Source organism: Psammomys obesus, unplaced genomic scaffold, assembly GCF_907164565.1.
Source record: "Psammomys obesus unplaced genomic scaffold, mPsaObe1.curated_primary_1811, whole genome shotgun sequence".
In the NCBI taxonomy this organism is placed as follows: domain Eukaryota; kingdom Metazoa; phylum Chordata; class Mammalia; order Rodentia; family Muridae; genus Psammomys; species Psammomys obesus.
The window spans coordinates 42,946,223-42,967,583 of NW_026592118.1; the positions used below are offsets into that span (position 1 = coordinate 42,946,223).

Genomic DNA, 21,361 nt, shown 5'->3' on the forward strand with positions numbered 1-21,361 from the left:
ACACACACACACACACACACACACACACACACACACACACACACACACTTGACATTCACATTTTTTTAAGGAGATAACAAATTCTCTGTGCCACATCCTGCCTTGTTGCCTAGTTTGTATATGCTTGGTTTTTACTTAGGACCCCTTTTCTGAGGGCACATAAAATATTTTGGTTCTTTTCTTACATTTTTATTTTTATAGTTATATAAAAGTGACACGCAGAGAAAGCCTTTTAAAAATAAGTTTGCCTTTCATAAAATTTTTAGCATTTAGTTAAAGACAAAAGGAAATTTTTATATTAATAAGATATAAGTACTTCCTTATTTTGTATGAATAATGTTGGTAAGTCTTTGTTTAATGATGGTTCCTTTAGCTTCTTTTTGGGGTTTTCATAAACATCAAGAAAGGTTATCTGAATGTTCTTTTTTTTCTTTTCAGCCTAATCTCTAAAAGATGAAGGTAACACTGAATCTGTTAGTTCATTATGATGAATAAACACACTCTTATAGTTAATGGAGCAGTACTTGCCCTTGAGCTCTCAACAAATATTCCCTGTTACCAATCTCATCCCTGCAAATCAGTCCCAGCTTAAGTAGGGACTTACTGGTGTGAACTTTGATCATAAATATAGCACTGCCACTCTATTGCCAATGTCTTTTTTATTCCCTTTGTATTTTTTTTTTATGCCTAGAAAAGCCCCTGAGCGATGAAGTACTACAAACATCTTTAATCAAATGCGTTAATAGACTCTTTAAACATTGGAAGACTTATTAGGATAACTGGAGTCAAGCAGAAGCTGAGTCATTTGATCAAACAACTTAGCAATGGTTTTTATTTGTAGACATCACTCCTGATGATGATTCTGGGAGAACTGGAAGCTGCAGAGGGGAAAATTAAGCACAGTGGAAGAATTTCATTCTGCTCTCAATTTTCTTGGATTATGCCGGGTACTGTCAGAGAAAATATCGTCTTTGGTGTTTCCTATGATGAGTACAGATATAACAGCATCATCAAAGCTTGCCAACTACAAAAGGTAAGCAAATTTATGAAAAAATGCTGATTGTATTAGCTATCTGTCTCACTGTAATAGAATATTGTGACAGTGCAACTTGAAGAAGGAAGGGTTTATATTAGAATACTGTTCCAGGAGGAGACTATTTAACCCTCAGAGTTCACTCAGTGCTCCCAGTGACTGGCGACATACTCATGCACAGTCTGGCAACTGAAGAAATTTTAAAGTAGAAGTCTTCATCTAGAAAATACCTACTAAGACTTGCTGTACTTTATACAGTACAACAAAAGTGCTACAAACAGATCAGTAATGAATTTAGTTGAAATAAAAAAAAAAAGAATGCTTGAGGAGTAAAAAGAAGAAACAGACTCCTCTGAGTCCCCTAAGGAAATCAACTTCCATATGGAGAGAAGGGTAACGTCCCTGATGGAATGATTCTCTGTAGAGGTCACAAGAAAAGCTTGTGGCCCCATGGGTTCTTTATTAGTAACATTAGAGCTGCGAAACAGCAGAGACAAACAGGCTGGATTTAAGAAGTAGAAATCAGATGGGGTCTGATTGTTAAGATTAAATGAGGAGATAGTTGGCCAACAGAGCATTTGGTACTCAAGTTGAGATCTTGAAGAAGAAACCAAGAAGGAATGTTATTTCTCGTTTTCTCTTTGTCTTGCTAACAACTTAAGCTTAGCTAGTTTTCTCATGCAACCTGACTACCTGACAGTGTAGAGTACCTCAGTGACTACCTAACAGGAAGTGTCACTGGCCACAGGTAGGGCAGGCTCTTCTACATCGATTAGCAATCAGGAAATACTCCACAGGTATCCACAGATCAGTCAGTCTGGGCAATCTCTTGATTCAGATTTCTTCTTCCCAGCTGACTCTAGGTTATGTCAAATTGAAAATAAAAGCTGACTTCACTTTAGGAGGGTCATAGTGTACAATACATGAACGCTTAAACAATCCTCATATCAAAAGATTTGTCAGATAAATTTTAGGGAAACCAAAGCTAAGGTTGCAATTTCCATATAATGTTGTAATTGTTGGGTTAGAGTTAGGAATGAGCTTTGAGCCTACTTGGATAATTCAGGAAGCCTGTCTCTAAGAGAAGACTTCTTGAAGAATAAGTAAAAAAGATAGATAATATTTTGTATAAAAGAAACTGAACAGAAACTTGGGGTATGAAACCGTTAATATAGGGCTGTGACTCACAGCCAAACATTGGGCAAAACAAGCTTAGGGAGCCTAGCAGGAAAGTGGGGGGAATGGTAAAAGGACTGGGAGGTGACAAGAGCTCCACAAGAAGACCAACAGAACCAACTAACCAGGATCCAGAAAGGCCTGTGGAGTCTGAAACACCAACCAAGAACCATGCATGGACTGGACCTAGGTCCCCTAAATATATGTAGTTCAGGCTTCATGTGAGTTCCCTAATAAGGAAAACAGTGGCTGTCTCTGACATGGACTTCATTGCCTGCTTTTTGATAACTTCCCCATAGTGTGACTGCCTTACCAGGCCACAGGGGAAGAGGACCCACTCAGTCCTCATTGGACTAGAGGAGTTGGAACTAGGGTAAGTAGGGAGGATCCCCTATTCCTCATAAAGGAGAGGTTTAGGGAGCTGGGAGGAGATGAAGGGAGGGGTCTACAACTGGGATGAAAAGCGAATAGATAGATAGATAGATAGATAGATAGATAGATAGATAGATAGATAGATAGATAGATATTTTTAAAAAGTGAGCCAGTGCGGAAATGAAGTCAGGGAACTAGTCTTGGGAATTAGACTTTGGAGAACTTTGACTTCAAGAGTACTGTGAGAGCTTTGAAGTTTACCCCTGTCACTCTGTGATGATGGAGAGCAGAATTAAGGTGGTGACAGAAATTGTTCTTGGTGGGTGGGTGTGAAATGAGCTAATTCAAGGCAAGTTAAAGTATATAAATGAAAATTTATTGGGAGCAGCTCTCTGCAGGTTCACTAGTTCCAAAGAATGGGGCCAGAGAAGTCGCTATACAGGGGGAGATAGAAAGGCAGAAAGGTGTGCATACAGGGGAGAGAGGGAGAAAGAAAGAGGAGAGAGAGAAGAAACAAAAAAAGGAGAGAGGGTGGAACCAAAATGTCTGCATTATAGTGAAGAGCCTCTGGGGCAAGAGAAGCTCTAGCCCTGGGCTGAAGAGTTCAGGGTAGAGACCAGGATATGCCAGCCATGCCCTGTGGTAGGTAAAGACCAAGGGATGCTGGGAGAACCTGGAGGTCTGGTGTGCCTTGGTTCAAAAGATACCTCAGCTGCTTGTCCTGGGTCAAAAGCCCAACAGGTGGCTAGAATATGAACTTTAGTACAGCATAATTAGCATATATTTGGAAATCATACAAAGCTGAGTTACAAATTCTGGGTGCAGCTGATGTTGCCTGTTCTGTCGCTGTGTCAGAGTCCTCTAGTACATAGAAAGTTCATCGTAAATAAAGCACCAGTTATTGTAACTGTCGTTATCCTTGGTAGTAGTGCTTTGTGCACTGCTGTCACTAAAAGGGAGACTAATAGGAAACTATTTTAATTAGTCAAATTATGGTCATGGTGGAACAAGAAGAGACAAAGGTATGCAAAAGAATTGTGGGAAGATAGAAATGACATATCTATGTAATTTTCATCCATAGGAAAGGACATTAGTGAAAAATGGCCATTTATGGAGAGAAAGTTAGTCCTGAAAATAACTTTATAAAAAGGGTATAAATTGGCTCAAGATTAAGAGATCTGAACCAGAAAGGGGACAGTTATAGGTCATGGCTTGAAAAAGGACATAGAAACATGTGATCAAGGTAGAAGGGTCACAGAGTAGGAGGAAGGTAACATTAGGTAGGGCTTAATAAATATTTATGAAATGGTTATGATCTCTATTTTTCCTTTTTAAAGAGTGTTTCATACATAGATCTTTATTATTCAATTCTGGAATATTTCCTGTTGTTTTGCTTTCAAATATCACTTCATTTTTGTCATTCTCCAAAACTTCCTGTTAACTGTGTTGGCTCTTATCAACTGCCCCTCCAATGCTAGAGATTGAATTCAGTTCCTTGCTTGAGCTCTATCATTTTATCTCTAGTTATGCCCCCAAACCATCATGATTTCTTGTAATTATTATCATACATTACATTTTGTTTGTTTATGCTATATTCTGAGTAGTGTTCTAGGTTCTATCTTTTTTAAAAATTTTAATATTTGAAACTCTACTATTATATCATTTCCCATTTCCACTTTTTCCTCCAAACACTGTCACGTATACCCTCCACATTGTTCTAATTAATGGCCTTTTTCTTTAATTGTTGTTACATTGACAACCCTCAACATTCCTTTATTGCCTGTAGTTCTTTGTCTTGGGTTAAGGGTTTTCCCCTTTACAACTAACATGTCTATGGGCATCATTGTTGTTCTTGGTTGTCCCTTTAATTTGCAAATTACCTTTCTTTTTCTTAGTTAAATAAAATGCCAAATATATATATTTTTTAATTTTAAAGAATCCTTAAGACTTTTGTTTCTTTTTGTCCTCCTTTGTTTTGCAACCTCTTAGAATTTTTTAGTTACCTTATGAAAACAAAAGCGCACAGGATTCTTGTTAAATCACCTCATTCTTTAAAATGGCAAATGTAGTGTTACATGACTAATAAGTATAATCTGTGCTGTTATCTTATCTACAGAGTAAAGTTCTTGACACAACTCTAAAAGTGTTATTTTTAGCTTATTCTACCTAGAGTACTGATAGAATGGTAAATTCTTACTGGTGACTGTTTTGGAAATGGTTTGAGGTGACATGATGGTTTTAAGAATTTTGCTCAGAAGAGACTCTGTGAATGTTACAGAATCTGAGCAGTTTCTTGGAAGAATGCGCTTGCAGCCATCCTGAAATAACTGTGCCTGTCTGACAATAGAGAAAACTATCAGGAGTTTCTCCTTTTGTAGTGACTGAAGCTTCCACATTTGTTTTTGTTATGTGAGTGTCCACACCTTTGGTCAGGTCCGAAAAGAAACCTCAATACAGTCTAATCCCCATGAAGATTTTACCTTTTAAGCACGTAGGAGTTTTGATCACAGGAATACAAGATACCTACAGAGTCCTCAGTGGCTAAGCATCTGGCACCAACACAAGAATTTCTCAGCATAATCTGTGGGTTGTCCCAGTTGCCAAATCCAAACATTCATGACTCTGTTTTCATTTTGACTGCTGAAGTTGCTCTGTTCTTAATGTGCTGCATGGAGTCTTGGAATTAGAGATGAGGATGGGGTATCCTTTTCCTCATGTTTGTGTTTTTGTTTAATTCTAAGAACTTCAGAGTATCGTGTATATGGTGATGCTCAGTGTCATAGAAGCAGTCAAGGTGTGTGTGTGTGTGTGTGTGTGTATGTGTGTGTGAGAGTTTGAAAGGGCAAAGCATACACAACATATTTCACATAGTTTCCTGATTTCAGCTTGTTGTTGGAAATTATTCACTAGAGGAGACAGCTAAAGCCTTTATCACTGGGAAGGGCATGATGGTAGTTCTGTGTTGATAGAATAATTTTTAGCAGGCAGTCTCAAATGAGTAAGTTATGCTGGTGTTTTTCACTTTTAACCTCTCTTTTGGGAAAAAAAAATCTCCATATCCTGCTTTATATTGAGAGTAACTTGTAAAACACTGTAACATGTCCTTGGCTCCACTGATTGCTTCTTCATTTTTCTCCATGGATCTTTAGGGTTTTCCTTGGTACTTAAAGCTTCAGTGCCCAGCACTATGCTAGCTTTAAAAAATAGTATAATTAAACCCTAGTCAAATTATGTATCTTTATGGAATTACAGTCCTATTTCAGTACTGAGAGAGATAGTGTGCACTGTTCTCTTGCCTACCTTTCCTGCCTCACTTTTATCTTAAGCTTCACTTAGCCTCACTGACAAGAGGCTCCTTGACAGGCCACTGTGTGGGCAATAAGGAATTGCACTGACCTTACTCAGTGACTCATTTTCTTTTTTTTTTTTTTTAGAAGTACCTGGGTTTGGGAAATTAATTGACTTTTAAAATACTGAATGGTGGGAAGTGGGGACGGGGAATGTGCAGAGGTATTCAGGACTTAGGGTATATAATTGGTTTCCACAAAGTTATTGTGATGCTTTTGAAACCACAAAATGATCCTCAGTAAGTATCTGCCATGACAGCCATTATACAAGTTTTGCAGCAAAAATATTTACTATGTAAGCTGAAGAAGGTGAAGTCTGCATGTTCTTTTCTTCCATAATTGCTTAGTAGTTTCTGTATTTAACTCACTAGAGGAAATACTGAGAAGAAAACTGCCAAGAATTCACTAAAAGATTAAAAAGGAGAGAAATTGGCAAGAAGTAATGAAAAAAAACTTGGGAGAGAAATAAGCAGAGAAGCACGGCTGTTCTGAAAAATAAATTCCATCAGAGAGATTCCACATGACTAACTGAATTTGAATTTGACCTCTGGGTCTCCAGGCTCTGCCAAGACTAACCTATGAGAAAGTGAGACTTAACCTTTGAATAGTCAATTTACCAAGGTAGGATAATTCACAACTTCACAGTTAGAAGTAATGAAAAGATAAAGGTGCCATAGAATTTAGCATTTACAGTAGCTCAGCATAATGATATCTAAAGTAGAAATTTGAAACAGACTGAACTATGTCCCTTTCAACCAGAATACATCACATTGACTGTACCCTGAACTACCTATAATTTTTTGGTGATAGGTGGTTAGAAAACACTGGATATTATTTACTGTAACACGAAACTGCGAATACTTTTTAAAATCACTGAACCAGAACTAAATGGAAATGCCATAGTGTTTTATGGACTGAACTGTTATTCCCCTTCATTTGAGCCCTGGAACTTAAAGATAAATTCTAGCTAATATTTCGAAAGAAGAGCATACATGGCAACACTGTGCTAAGCACTAACACAAACTGGCCATTGAGTTGTCACCTCTGGTCTATTTAGTGACAACCTTACCAGGAGTTTGCAGTCAGAGTGAAAATGGGCTGGTTTCAAACTGCACACTAGGCTTTAGGCCCTAAGAGCATAAAGTTTAGGAGCTAATTATCAGGTTAACAAATCAGAGTTCTTACGTCTCCAAAACCAAAATAGCCACTCCTCGTGAGATTTGGTCAAGTCAACAGAGCAGTAGTGTTAAATATAATTATAACTGTCTGAGAACAAACTACCTCATGAGTAGATAGTGAAACTAGTCCATTTATGCCTGGCCTTGATATTTAAAACAGAAAATTTAACAACAATAAAACTTCCAAAAACAAAAATCTTTTTATATAATCTTTATTATATATTTTCCAGTTTCGATCTTTTAGATTCAGAGTTTTTCATATTTAGGTGATGAATAATTTTATTATAAACCAAGAAAAGTTTTTAAAATATAATTTTAGATCCAGGAGGGCACTCAGAAGTCCCTGGCTAAATTTCACATCTGCAAGCAAGATTTTGACATCTTACCGGACTTTTAACTCTATAGATGTTCACCCCCAGGGAAGGAAACTTGGTGTTTCCTAAATTGAGTACAATGCCTTCTCTAAACAGGCAGAATTTACTACCACTGATATCTTTTATAAGTAATTCCATCATGATAGGATAAGTATTTTAAATTTATAATTTATTTATATTCCTTGGTTCAGATTGATTAATTAAAAAGAGATCAATCTCAATAACTTTCTGTTGAGTTTCTCCTGTGAGCACAATACTGAAGTAAGTACTCTAGATGTTGCTGCAGGTATGAAAAGGAACTTGTCTACAGTGAGACTTTGGCCATAGAGTTTATAGCAAGGAGACCTATATTCTTTTATTAAATATGTATGAGTAAAAACATTGGACTAATAATTATACCAAACTTTGGGAATTGCACTGATGAGCAAGGCACAATGATTGTTCTCAAAGTTTTTTTTTATTTTAACAGAGAAGAGAAATAACTAAAGACTATCGTAGGTTAATACATTCTATATTTCTTAGGGTTCTTACCCAAGGAAGTAACAGTGTGGTCCTAACAGATCAGGGTAGTTTCCCCCAAGGAAATGACATCTCAAGTGAGAGATGAATGAAGAAGGAGAAGAGCATTTCAGAAACAGAATGGAATGTACGAGTGCTGAGAACCGAGAGAAGATAATGTACAAGGGAGCTAGAGTCGGTCGTATGTCACTGTGCGACTTGAAACAGATCCTTAGGAAGCATGGGGAGCTCTGAGTATGTAATGCAATAAGCAGAGGGGTCTGGAAAGGAAGGGCTATCGGATGAGAGGCGATCGGGGAAAGGACAGTTATATTCTGAAGAATCTATTATGAAGCAGTTGGGAACCTGGACTTCATGTAAGGGATATGAGACTCACAGAGGGTTTTAATCAGGAGGTGATACCATGGGCTTACCTTTTGCAAGGGTGTTTTGAGCTAGAGTGTAGAGTGCCCGTGTTCTAACCTAAAGGAGCAGCAAAGCTGGTGGCGGGTAGGTAGATAATTTTAAAGGTTGTTTCAATGATTCAGTTTATATATAATGTTGACTTCACTAGGTAGGAGAAAGAGAAAACAAAATAGTTCTCGTTATAAAATGGTACAGTAAGCTGGGTATAATGGTGCCCACCTGCAATCCCAGCATTTGGGGAGGCAGATGGCAGGCAGATCTCTGAGTTCAAGGCCAGCCTGGTCTACAGAATGAATCCAGGACTGCCAAGGCTACATATAGAACCCCTGTCTCAAAAAACAAAAAATAAAATAACAACAAATGCTATACAGTATCCACTATTTGATATGGGGAACAAAGAAGTGGAATTAATCAAAGATGTGACCAAGGTTTTATATTTTAATTTTATTTCATTAATTTTAAATTTTAAAACAGCTTATTAAGCTATAAATGACAGATATAATTCATATGTTTGTCATATACAGTGTGATGTAAATGCATCTATCAATTACATAGCTGTAATTTGCATGTAGATAGAGAACATTTATGTTCTACTCTCTAAGTCAGGCATTATGGACCATGCTTATAATCTCATTACTGGGAGACACGGACAAAAGATTTTTCCAAGTTCAGGGTTAGCCTTGTCTGTGTAGTGAGTTTCAGGCAAGCTGGAGCTGCACAGTAGTGAAACTGTATCATAAACAATAAACAAACAAAACCACCAAAAACTTAACAACTATTTACTGAGCAATATTCAAGTATAAAATGTAGTATTGCCTGTAGCCACCATGCCACTAGGTAGATCTCTAGAACTTACTGATCTTGTTCGAGACAATGTATCCATGGATACTTCACTATTTCCCTTTTCTCTCCACCTCAAGCTTCTGTGTGGCCATCCAAGTCAATGACGGTAGTATTTGCTGAAGTAAGTTGATAGGATAAAAACACCATTCTTCATTATGGAAATCTGAAAGAGATGTGAAACTTTGAGGGTGACCTTACTGGAAAGTTTTGGTTAGAGATGGATCTAAAGGTGTCCTCAGCCTCTAGATTCTAAATGAAGACACAGGAGAACATGATGGTACCAACATAGATTATATTGACAAAAGATTTAACTAATGATAGAATATCAAGACTTAAGATGTAGCAAAGTGAGAGGGGTTGGAATGTAAATCATACAAAGAATGGATTGAAAGTTAGTACTACAAATGCAGAAGAGTAATGCTGGGAAAGTGAAGAAAAGAACATGTTTAACAGACAATACTCAGTAATGGCATCTTCTTTGGAAAGATCAAGTAAGATGAATAGGAACTCATTTTCTTTTTCTTTTTTTTTCAGAGTTGATGAATATCTTTATTCATCTTTTGAGTATTTTTTTCCAAATATTTTGTTTCTCTTTTTTATTTTAATCACAGGTTATTTACTTTGTATCCCAGCTGTAGCCCCCTCCCTCATTCCCTCCCAATCCCACCCTCCCTCCCTCATCCTTCTCCCTGCCCCTTTCCAAGTCCACTAATAGGGGAGGTCCTTCTCCCCTTCCATCTGACCCTAGCTTATTCTTAATTCTATCAAAATGTATACAAATTATTAAGAAAGGCAAAAGTAGACAAGGAATATAAGCATATTTGTTTAAAATATCTAAAACAACTGAACATATAAATAATACTCAAGCTAATTCATAATTAATAAAACTAGTGTGACTGAATGGCAAGAGGAGGCAGTCCAAGGAGAGGAAGCAACTGAAGGCTCAGTACAAAAGAGTAGAGATATGACTTACAGCATAGAAGGCCAAATCAACAGAGCATGTTCTGAGTCTGAGACCCATTAAGTGAAGGGGATCTTCCTTTGGACAATTAAGAGACTAATAAGACACTGCATACAAAAATATAAGATCAGTGTAGTGGGAACTTGAAAGACTTCATATGCATTGAAAAAACACATAATGAGCTTCTTTGTAGCATAATTATTCTAGGAACTAAGAACATACTTAAAACAAGGATCTCTGCTTTTAGGTAGCTTGCAGTCAACTCAAAGGAGATAGACTTTAGTAGATTGAAAAAAAAAAAAACCCAAAAACCAAAAAACAAAACTGAAGTCAGCTCTAGAGAAGCAAAAGATTAGATGGGACCTTCAGAGGTGACGGGTTTGAAGCCCTTCTAAGGAACTGAGTTACAAGAGGCTTAGTGGTAGGGACCAGGACACATTTTGGGGAAATACAGAGCAGGAACAAATTCAAGGTAACACAGGATGGTCTACTGAAGTATAGTGTTCTTTTTCTCAGGGATTGAATTTGTCCTAGCATTCAGGGTGGGCATAACTAGAGGAGAAGATAAGGAGTTTGTACTATTTAGATTTCCATAAAGCCAATGAGGTAAGAATTACCCAGAGAGTTTTCTTGCATCTAGATTTAAGGATAATTTGGCAGATTTTGAAATTTACTATTCAAAAGTCTATGACTAAATGAGTCATAATGGGATTACAGACACTACGTGCATTTGAAAGGATTGCTTTTTGTTTGTTTGTTTGGTTGGTTGGTTCCATTTTATAAAAAGCAGTAGAATCCAGTTCTTATACAATTCTCTAGTTGGAGGGGAGTTCAGGAGTCCCAGCACTCTTCTATTCCTAGAGACTCTTGCCCTGCATGCGTTAAATCAGTGCACTTTTTGGTTCCTCTCTTAAGAATGCCTGAGCTATCCATTCTGAGTATACACACCAATCTACACACTAATGTGGTACACAAACACGATAGTTCTGTTTATACTCACAGGTTCACACACACATGAAAACTGTTATAAAGCAAGTGTTCAGTTTGTGTGTATGATGTCTGTAGGCCTTTGCTCTCCTGTATGTGAATGTGTGTATATCATGGCAAATGTGTGGAGGTTAGAGGCCAACCTTGGACATTGAACTCTACTTTCTACCATGTTTGTGGCAGAGTTCCTTGTTTTTGTTGCTATGTATGCCAGGCTAGATGGCTGGGAGCTTTTGGGCCTCAGGCAGTTCTCCTGTCTCTACCTCTTATAGTCCAATACAGGCATAATGGGAATACAGATACTTGAGGCACTTACTAGATTTTTCTCTTCCAGCACTTTCTTGGCTGTCTCACATTTTCCGACTCTGACTTCTTCCACCTGTTTTTTTCTACCTTTCACTTACATCTCTCTTCCATTGTCCTACTTCCGTATGCATAAAGCAAGGCAGTGTTTAGGGAATTTTTAAATATTAATAACGATGGCATTAATCATCCAGTGATTCACTGTTAAAGATATGCTTTATTGAGTGGCATTACCCTGAAGTTAATGTTCTCATAGCCCTTACTTCTCACCCTCCCCACTTCCCACAATCATCTGTATTGTCAAGGCTGGTCTAAAAGCGATAAGCCAGCCATAAAAACAGTTTATGGTATTTTCCTATCTTCAAAGCTACAGGAAGCTCAAATGTACTCAGCAAATATTGCTCAATTACACAAAACTATTAAATGTAACACTCCACCCTTTCTTTTGAAAAGCGCTCTTCTCTCTTCACCTTTCTTTCTTAGCATAACAGTCTATATAGTTTTGGCTCTATTGTGTGATTAATTCAGAGCAAATGAGCTTCATATTAACAAGTTTTTTTTAATAACTTCTGTTTGATATAGATGAATGATGCTGAGATGTTAAACACTGACTTTTTAAAAAAGAAGTCAAGTAGTAAATGTTAATAAACGGAATACACCACAATGAACATGTTCTCTGGTCCTTAATAATAAAATAAGTTAATCTTTATTGCAGACTTATTATAATATTACTTTGACCCTCTCCAGTGTGCTTATCTCAGCATTTTCAAGTGTTTTACAACCTCAGACACACACATTGTGTTGTGTGCTCAGACTGCTTTGAAGTTGACGTTACCTTTCTGATTAGCCTGTAATAAAGGAAGTCAACTGAGAGAACAAGTGTCAGATGAGGATGTGCACCACTGTCCTGGGTTGAATGCAGGGTCCCAGGTACTGTCCTGTACCTCTGAGTAAGCAGAGGTACAGCAACTTTAACAATACCTGAGTGTTTCCGGTAACTGGCCAAGAGCCTCACCTTAGTAAGTAGTTATTCAGATATTTGATGTTGTTTGTAGATAAATGACACTGAGCTAGAGGGAGGAAAGGGAAGGAGGAAAGTGATATAATTCTATTTTAATTAAAATTTTATTATAGAAAAACTTGAAAAAATAAATAAAATATCAAAAATTAAAATAAAGAAATTAAAAATGTCAGTAGAGAATGATCTGAACTAGGAGTTTCTAATGCTGTCCTTCAGTAAGAATATTCTTTGATTATATAAGTTATATTTTAGGATAAATTCAGTTTTTATTTACTAAATAAAATTCTACTGGACACTTAATTAGCATGTACAAGTGCCTCTATTTCTTCCATAGCACTGATTTTAAAAAAAATAAATAAAATCTAGCATCTACTTTTTATATAAGGTCAGATATTATCTAATATACCCTTATCTAGGACCCTTATGCCAATGGATGATTTTCTTCAAGAAGTTTTGTGGAAAAAACAAAAACCAAAACAAAACCATCCAGAGGACCTTCACTATCAGCAAAGACAAGTAGCAGGCTGTGTGCCAGGCTTACTGTAAAGGCCACATGTGCTTGCGGACATTTTAAGGAGCTCACAGCATACCCCCGTGTGTGGCACACGCCTGTGTGCATGTGCGTATTGGGCAACACCACCTGAACTGAGGGGTTTATTATTATTATCATCATCATTATACGTTTTTGCTTTGTTGAGACAGGGTTTCTCAGTATAACAGCCCTGGCTGTTGGACTCTCTTTATAGACCAGACTGGGCTCGAACTCACAGAGATCCATCTGCCTCTGCCTCCTGAGTGTTGGGATTAAAGGCGTGCACCACCAGGGACAGCTTTCTTGTTTGTTTTTGGTTTTGTTTTGTTTTTATAGGGGGTGATTAATAAAAATAAAAAGGACAAAGTTTAAGTAAAATGGATTAGGGAGCACAAGGAGAAGTTAGAAGGCTGTAGCTGTGGAATTTATATGATCAAAATACATAGTTATAAATGTATGGAATTTTCAAAAAGAAAAATATTCAAAAGACCCTCCCCAACATGACTGCCCAGACATGAGCTGAACAATGACAACACCAACAGACATGCCAAAATGGGCTGGGGAAAAGCCCAGGAGGCTTCAACACTACAGAAAAAACTGTAGGACACCAAGGAAAGCTGGAAGGTGGTCTTCTCCAGGGAAGAGCACACCAGTTGGTTGTTCAGTGCGAAAGAGATAGCTCTGAAAACATGCAAGTAAAATTTTATGAACAAACAGGCTATATTTAGGAATACATATGCATATACAGACATGTATGTGCGTGCAATAATTAATGAAAAAGAGGCCATGAAGATGACAGAGTGGGGAGGAACATATGGGAGGGCTTGCAGGGAGGAATGGAAATGAATAAATGTTGAAATTATGTTACCGTCTTTGAAATAAAAATAAAAGATTAAAAAAAAAACCCCTCATTTGAGCCAGTAGTAGTATAACAGTTTTTAAGTTGTAACTTTCACAGATGGGGATAATCTACTATGAAGTATGAAACCAACACCCTTAAGATAAATATATTACCAGATTGGAGTGTCCTTAGTAGTCAGCAAAGATAAATGTTTAACAATGCATGCAAAACTGAGCACTTTATTGTTAAATCAAACAGAGCCTCAAGTACTCATAAATCTGCAAATGGACAGGGCCTAGACTGAGTAATCAAAGCAGGTACTCCCATTAATGGAAGGATATTGGCGTTGCTGGTGTATTAGGTTTTGATGAGCTTAATCTCAGTTCTCAGTATACCCCATTTGTCTGTCTTCATTTCAGTCTCACCAGCCTCATGATAATTATGGACCTGTAAATCTTCATTTACTAAGTGAAAGCTACCCACATTTCTCTTCCTAAGTGGTTTCAGTCCATAAAAGGAGGCTCCAAACCTTGGCTACACACACCAGCTCTTCTAATTCCATATCACATCATACAATATAATGTGTGTTCTGTGATAGTGTGTATATGACGGTATCCTTACATCATTGTTAGAAAATTAGACAGTGTCTATTTACCCTGTCATCACAGCCCTGCCCAAAATCTAAGCTCCAGCAATTGAATAATGAAATATGTACTTTCCCAATCCATTTAAAATGATTTACACCCATCTATGCAAGTGATTGCCCATGTACATTCCTTCATAGTATATTTATTCAGCTTTAAAATCTACATAATAACACAATTTGCACACATTATTCTCTAACTTATTTGATTCCTGTTACCTTTTTAAGATACAGCTATGTCTAATTACGTGTTTCTTTATATGTGTATATGTGTCAAAGAGCTCATATGGGGGTTTGCAGGAGTCAGTTCTCTCCTTCCACCTGGAGCCAGAACTCAGGGACTCAGGCTTGGTTCCAGAGACCTGTACTTGCTGAGTTTTCTTGCTGGTCTCCTTCTGCTTTTACTGCTGTATTGTACACATAATGAAAAATTTCTGAATATTTCTCCTTTACTCACAGGCATGCATTTTTCTGTCATAAAAGTTACTTGACATCGAACTACAAGGTCATAAGATAAATTCACACATTATAGTTTCACTGAATGGTGCCAACTGAAACTTTGAAGTAGTTGTATTAACCTTCAACCTTCTCAGCCATTAATGAACATTTGGTTCCACTCACATCTTTAAAACTCTTACTACTGACTTTAATCATTTTGCTCATAGTGATCTGCAAGTCAAATTTTCTCCTGTTCTGTCTCTATTACAATTACAGTCACATGATTATGTAGGAGGTTATAAACATTTTCATGTTGATTAACTACCTTGACTTCCTACCCTTTACTACTTTCTGCAAGTTATTACGATGGGCATATGTGTTGTTACAAATGAAGACATCGGTTGTGCTTTGGGGTCCTTTACTGAGTTTGTCTTCAGACTGCCTCTACATTCATGAAGGTTTCTGGCAGGATTACTAAAGCAGAGCTCCATTTTGAAAATATGAAAGTTATTAGCTGATTTTTGACTTGCAGATCCCCAGGCTGCTTGGCCAAATCCGTCCCTGGGCTACAGTGGTATTCTTCCATTCCAACCACCTATCCTTCTACTTTAGGATTAAAATTGTTCTGTGTTCTTCAGCCTTCCTTCCCTTTTTCCCTACATGTTTTCTTTTCCACAGTATTTCCCCCAATAAAACTCTTGAATACTTCATATCATGTTGGGATCTGTTTGGAGAATCTAGAGTGATAGCTATATACATTACTTTTTCATCCTCTATGGTGACATATTTTGTTATGAATTTTATATAGACTGTTTGATGTAAATGTCATTTTATGTTTTGACTTTCATGCCTCCTCTTAAAGTTGTCCTTTAGAGCACAAAGAAAAGACATTCTGCCCTAATAATAACAAGTTTCATTGATTAAGAACATAGATCATAGAAATATATGGTGTACAGTTTTCATTTTTACACTTTTAGTTTTTAATTAAAATAGATCTTTTAGACATGATCCTAAAATACCTCTAGCTCTAAATCTATCACAACAAAGTAACCAAATATTTTTAGGTTTTACTAATAATGAAATCTAAAGTTTGGCTAAATAATTGTATTAACTCTTTTAATATCACTCTTCATCCTGATCAAAGCAGTTTTGCAGATTTGTAGCTTTTTTTAAAGAAATATTAATTCACTGCTGTTTCTATTGAAAAGAATTGACATAGCATGATCAAATGAGTGAATTATGGAAAAACATGTAAGATAGCTAGTTCTTCCTTATAGAAATAAAACCATCTAAAAATATAAGTGGGAAACTATTTAGTTAACAATATGGAAAACCTTAAAATATTTAGTGATAGTAATAGCTCTAATTAAATGAAGAAAATTACAAATCTTATTATATTTAATACAATATTTGAATCAAGAGAAAGGCATTTTTAAATTTGATGTTGCAAGCTAGGATTCTATGTAAATACATGGTATTTAAAATTTGCAAATAAATTCTGATGTGGTTATCTTAAGCTAAAATCTTTGAAGTATTTAATTTATGGGAAAATTGTTTTGGTTGGAATTATGGCTTCATCATCCTATGCCCTTGATATCGTGGTATTAATAGTTCTTTTATTTGAAATGCTACTGAGGAAGAACTTCTGCGTTCAGTGAGCTCAAGTCAACACCCGAGGCTGTGTAAGCTCCTCTTCTAATTGCATATATTATTTTAATAGTTGACATGGTTACTATGTCAAAGACCAAGTGAGCAATGAAAGCCAACTTTTATGAGGAAGGACTATGCCTTGTTTTCCATGTATTAGACAAAAATAAATAAAAAGTAATAATTGTATTTTATTAAATAAAATGGTGATGAACTATTTTTGACTTGCAAAAGCAAAGGAAGAAAAGTACATAAGAAACTTTTAAGTACGGGGAGAAGGTAAGGAGATGGTAGGAAATAATAGACAGGGCTGGGAGGAGAGAAAGGAGATTAAAGTAGATGGGTACTTGACTGTATCGTTCCTCACATCACAGGAAGGACTCTTTTCTGTCTGCTGTGTGGCTTACTTCAATTATCTAAACAATTAACTTGCCAATTAAATGGACACTGTTTTGTAATCTGTTGTAAATGGCTTATTAAATATTTAGGTTGTTACTTAATTCTCCCTCCAGGATTATAGCTTGCCTTCTAAATTAGGTTTACACTGTCTGCAGTCCTGGACTATTTCTTAGAAACACAGATCTTCTTTTACTCTGCCTTCACTATTGTTACCACAGAGAACCTCATTACTAGGGAAGGAATGACAAATGTGAGAGGACAGTGACAGGAGAGGTAGCATTAGTGGGCAAGGACGCAAAAATAATGGACAGGGATGAGGATGTTTGTGCTGTTGTTTAGGAAGGTGAATGAAAGGAATGTGGAAATAAATTGACTTGTCCTGCTGTCAGCCCTGGAGATACCTACCTGTTCCTGGGCTGTGAACAGCTTTGCTTTAGCTTATCTTTTTAACATTAGTCTCACTCAGTGCTTTGATGTGTTTTTAAAGAGTAATTTTAAATTGAAAGTACATTTTAACATTTCAATAGCCTTTGAGTTTATATGATGGACTTATGGGTGGTCTCCATATATAAGCATTCCACAAATGCACATATATACTAGCTTAAATGTTTTCAAATCTTATTTAATGACCATGAAAAGCATTTTTAAAATGAAAAAGTTTTACATCTTAAATTTTGGCCATGTTATTTTAACCAGCTAAGTGAATTGCGTTTGAAATAATCAACATGCAGCGTTCAAACATTTGAATGGTTGATGCAGGAGAGTCTGAAATAAAGTTGCATCTGAAGGAAAATGTGCTTTTCAGCTTTAGATTGAATATACTAAATTTTCTTTCCGGTGTTCTGCTTTTCATAACAGGACATTTCCAAGTTTGCAGAAAAAGACAACACAGTTATTGGAGAAGGTGGAGTAACACTGAGTGGAGGTCAACGTGCAAGGATTTCTTTAGCAAGGTGAACGTTGAATTGTTGGTCCAGTGAGCGTTTGCTGTGGATACCGTGCATGTTCAATGATATATATATACATTTTCCTACTGCTTCGTATTCTGTCCTTGGAATTGATATTTTCTTTTAGGAACTATAATCAATGCAGTATTCAGATATGCCAAAGATAGTGGCTTTCTCAAAATGCATTCTCTTATTTTTATTGGTCCATACTTGTTGATTATGTTGCATGGATTGTTGTGAACAGAAAACTGTGGAATTCTGAAGAGAACATGAAGGTGAAATGACAAGTTTCTGTTAATCCCGTCATACATTCCTTTCTTCTCCCTGTCACCAGATACCTCTGCTTTAGGTTTCTGTTTATGCTTCTAAGTTTAAACAATATACATTTTCATTTTTAGAGCATAATTTATAATAACAAAGATATTAAGGCAAATAATGTCACTAGGATTGACTTCTCATTCATTTGAGACAAAGGACAAGGTCTGCCATGTAGGAATCATGAGCTTCCTGTGCAAGCTGTGTGTGCCGCCACACGTAGCTAATATTCACACTGAGCCACTGAGCACATGCCTTCATGTGTGATGCTGACCGTCCTCAGGGTCATGTCTAAAGCATCTTATTTAAATTGTCACTCCTGTTTAAAGACAATTGATGGCACGGGATTTACTGTGTTCTCTAACGTTATTCAAACAAAATTATTTTATTATGTTACCAAAGTTGTTCATGAGAAATTACATCGGTTCAGTGGTGTCTTAGCATCTTGGTCCATTCTCTTACTTTCCAAACCTGAAAAAGTAAACACTGAGTTCCTACGATGGATGTCTTGATACCACCCTTCCATCCTGTGATCCTGTGTGTGTGTGTGTGTGTGTGTGTGTGTGTGTGTGATCTCAAGCCTCCTAAGCCTACAAGCAGAAATTGTTCTCTTTATTTTATGGAAGAAATCACGAGATAATTGAGGTAGTCAGACATTAACTTGCCAAAAGCCACAAGGAAATGGTATGCTCACTATTTAATCCAGGTCATCTTGACTCGTTAAACTTCGACATGGTCTTGAGAATGTGCTGGGAGATCAGCTCGATAGCCACAGAGCATTCGTAGATGAGATGATGACTTCTTAATCATGAGAGTTAGTTCCCTCATCTGTGAGACAAAGACCATGTCTTCAGCATCACATTTGAGGTTTAAGAAAAGCATGGTGTGTGACTTGAACATGGTATTTATATTTCCTACTTGAAGTATAGTCACTTTTGCTCTGTACAGTGTTCTGTACTGCTGAGACTAGTTGCCACTGTCGCTCTCATCCAAATGTGCACTGTGTCATCTACTTTTGTAGGAAGAACACAAGATTAAAATCTCAAGAAACTGCTCATACATGTGAAGGAGAGTCTTTAATCTGTTTGTAGTGCTAATAAGCCACCAATACATTCAGAGTAAATTTTAGAGAAAACCACTTTACTATTGCTCCCACTTATTGTTTAAGGTCAAGAAGTCATATCCAGTGGTGGTAGCTTTTTGGCAGGTTTTTGAGATAGCACAGAAAAATCATATGTCAAGAAAAAAAAAGTGTGTGTGTGTGTGTGTGTGTGTGTGTGTGAGAGAGAGAGAGAGAGAGAGAGACACCTCTGGTATCTCCTTTCTCATAATGCCACTGTGACTATCTTTCTTTATCCTGGTCATTTTCAAAAAGCCCTATTTCTGAGCATCACCATTGGATTGTTTGTCTTCTCACTGCCCCACAGTGGATAAAGAGCTTGTATTAGTTTCAGCTTGTATATTTAAATTATATTGCAGAGAAACAAGTAAAAGCCAATGTGGGTAAAGACTTGAGAGCACAATTTTCATGGAGTCCATTAGATCTTCCGCATTTCCTACAAGACAATTTACAGCATAAAGGGCCTTTATGGTTTTACTTAGAATTTTTCCTATTTCTATTTTGCTTCATTTTTTTTCTTAATTATGTGATGATAAGTACACTTTTAAAACAGAAGTATCAATAATTACTTTCTTAAAGGATATCCTATATAGTTGGGATAGAGGTACATTATGAGTAATCATAACTGAAAAAGTTTAACAGTTATAAAGAAATCATTTCCTTTTTGTTAGTTTGGAAAATGTGCCTTTATATCTTTAGTGTTATAAATCAACTCTTCTTGAAATAAGATCTGGTTAAAGATAGCTCAGTGATGAGCAGCACTGGCTTTTCTTCCTAAGAATTCAAGTTGAATTCACAGCATTGGCATTGTTGCTGTACAATCATCTGTAATTCCATCTAGGGGTTCTGGCACCTTCTCCTGGCCTTCACAGGCACTGCACACACACACACACACACACGGTGCACAGACATGCAGGCAAAACACTCAAAGGCATATAAACCTTAAAAAAAAAGGTTAAAGAACATATGTATTACTTGTTGTGAATCATTAACCCTTTCCTTATGTGTAACACGAAAGAGGTTCAGGGACTGATGATAAGAATCAAATGCAAAATAGATTATTGCACTATTACTCAGTTAATACAACGTGCACTATTGAAAGCTTATGAATAGAAGTTCCTAACAGTGCTACCTCTGCCCTGTGCTGTAGATCGTATGCTTTCAGTGCAGGGGACTCATGGCCGTTCTATAACACAAGTACAGCGTTTAAAGTATGTTTTAAATGAAATTCAAAAAAAATGGAGGGACCTTAAAATTATTTCCATTTTCTTTATAGAGCAGTATATAAAGATGCTGATTTGTACCTGTTAGATTCTCCTTTTGGATGTCTAGATGTGTTAACTGAAGAACAAATATTTGAAAGGTATGTTCCTTGACTGAATTACTTATAATGCTCATGCTAAAAGATAACAAATGTCTCTATCCCCACAGCCTTCAAATCAGCTCTGAAGCAATATATCCACCATTTCTATGACTCAGGACAGTAGAATATAACACAGCCCTTCATGGACAAGGTTGAAGACTGCTTTTGTCAAAACTGTTTCTAATGATTACATATAGAGCCAATTCCTTTTATTGATATCCTGTTATAACAATTGATATTTAAGTATTTTTACATTTTGTTACATTGAGACATGTCTTTCAGTATTTCCCCCCTTTTATTATCATTTATTACAATTTATTTAATTTGTATCCTGGCTGTGGCCCCCGCCCTCATCTCCTTCCAATCCCTCCCTTCCCCCTTCTTCTTCCCCAATGCCCTCTCCAAATCCACTGAAAAGGGAGGTCCTCCTTCACTTCCATCTGACCCTAGCCTATCAGGTGTCATCCATACTGGTTGCATTATCTTTCTCTGTGGCCTGTCAAGGCTGCACCCACCAGGGAGAGATGATCAGAGAGTATGCCACTGAGTTCATGCCAGAGATAGTCACTGTTCCCCTTACTAGGGAACCTCACTTGG

General features: G+C 36.8%; 1 protein-coding gene across 1 annotated transcript in view; it reads left to right on the plus strand.

Annotated features, from left to right (window-relative positions):
• The window catches only part of Cftr (CF transmembrane conductance regulator), a 143,196-nt gene that overhangs the window by 64,768 nt on the left and 57,067 nt on the right, over positions 1-21,361 (plus strand). Inside the window, exons 11-13 of the mRNA XM_055612978.1 lie at positions 842-1,033; positions 17,878-17,972; positions 20,678-20,764. Of these exons, the coding sequence (XP_055468953.1) occupies positions 842-1,033; positions 17,878-17,972; positions 20,678-20,764 (374 nt within the window). The remainder of the gene's footprint in view (positions 1-841; positions 1,034-17,877; positions 17,973-20,677; positions 20,765-21,361) is intronic.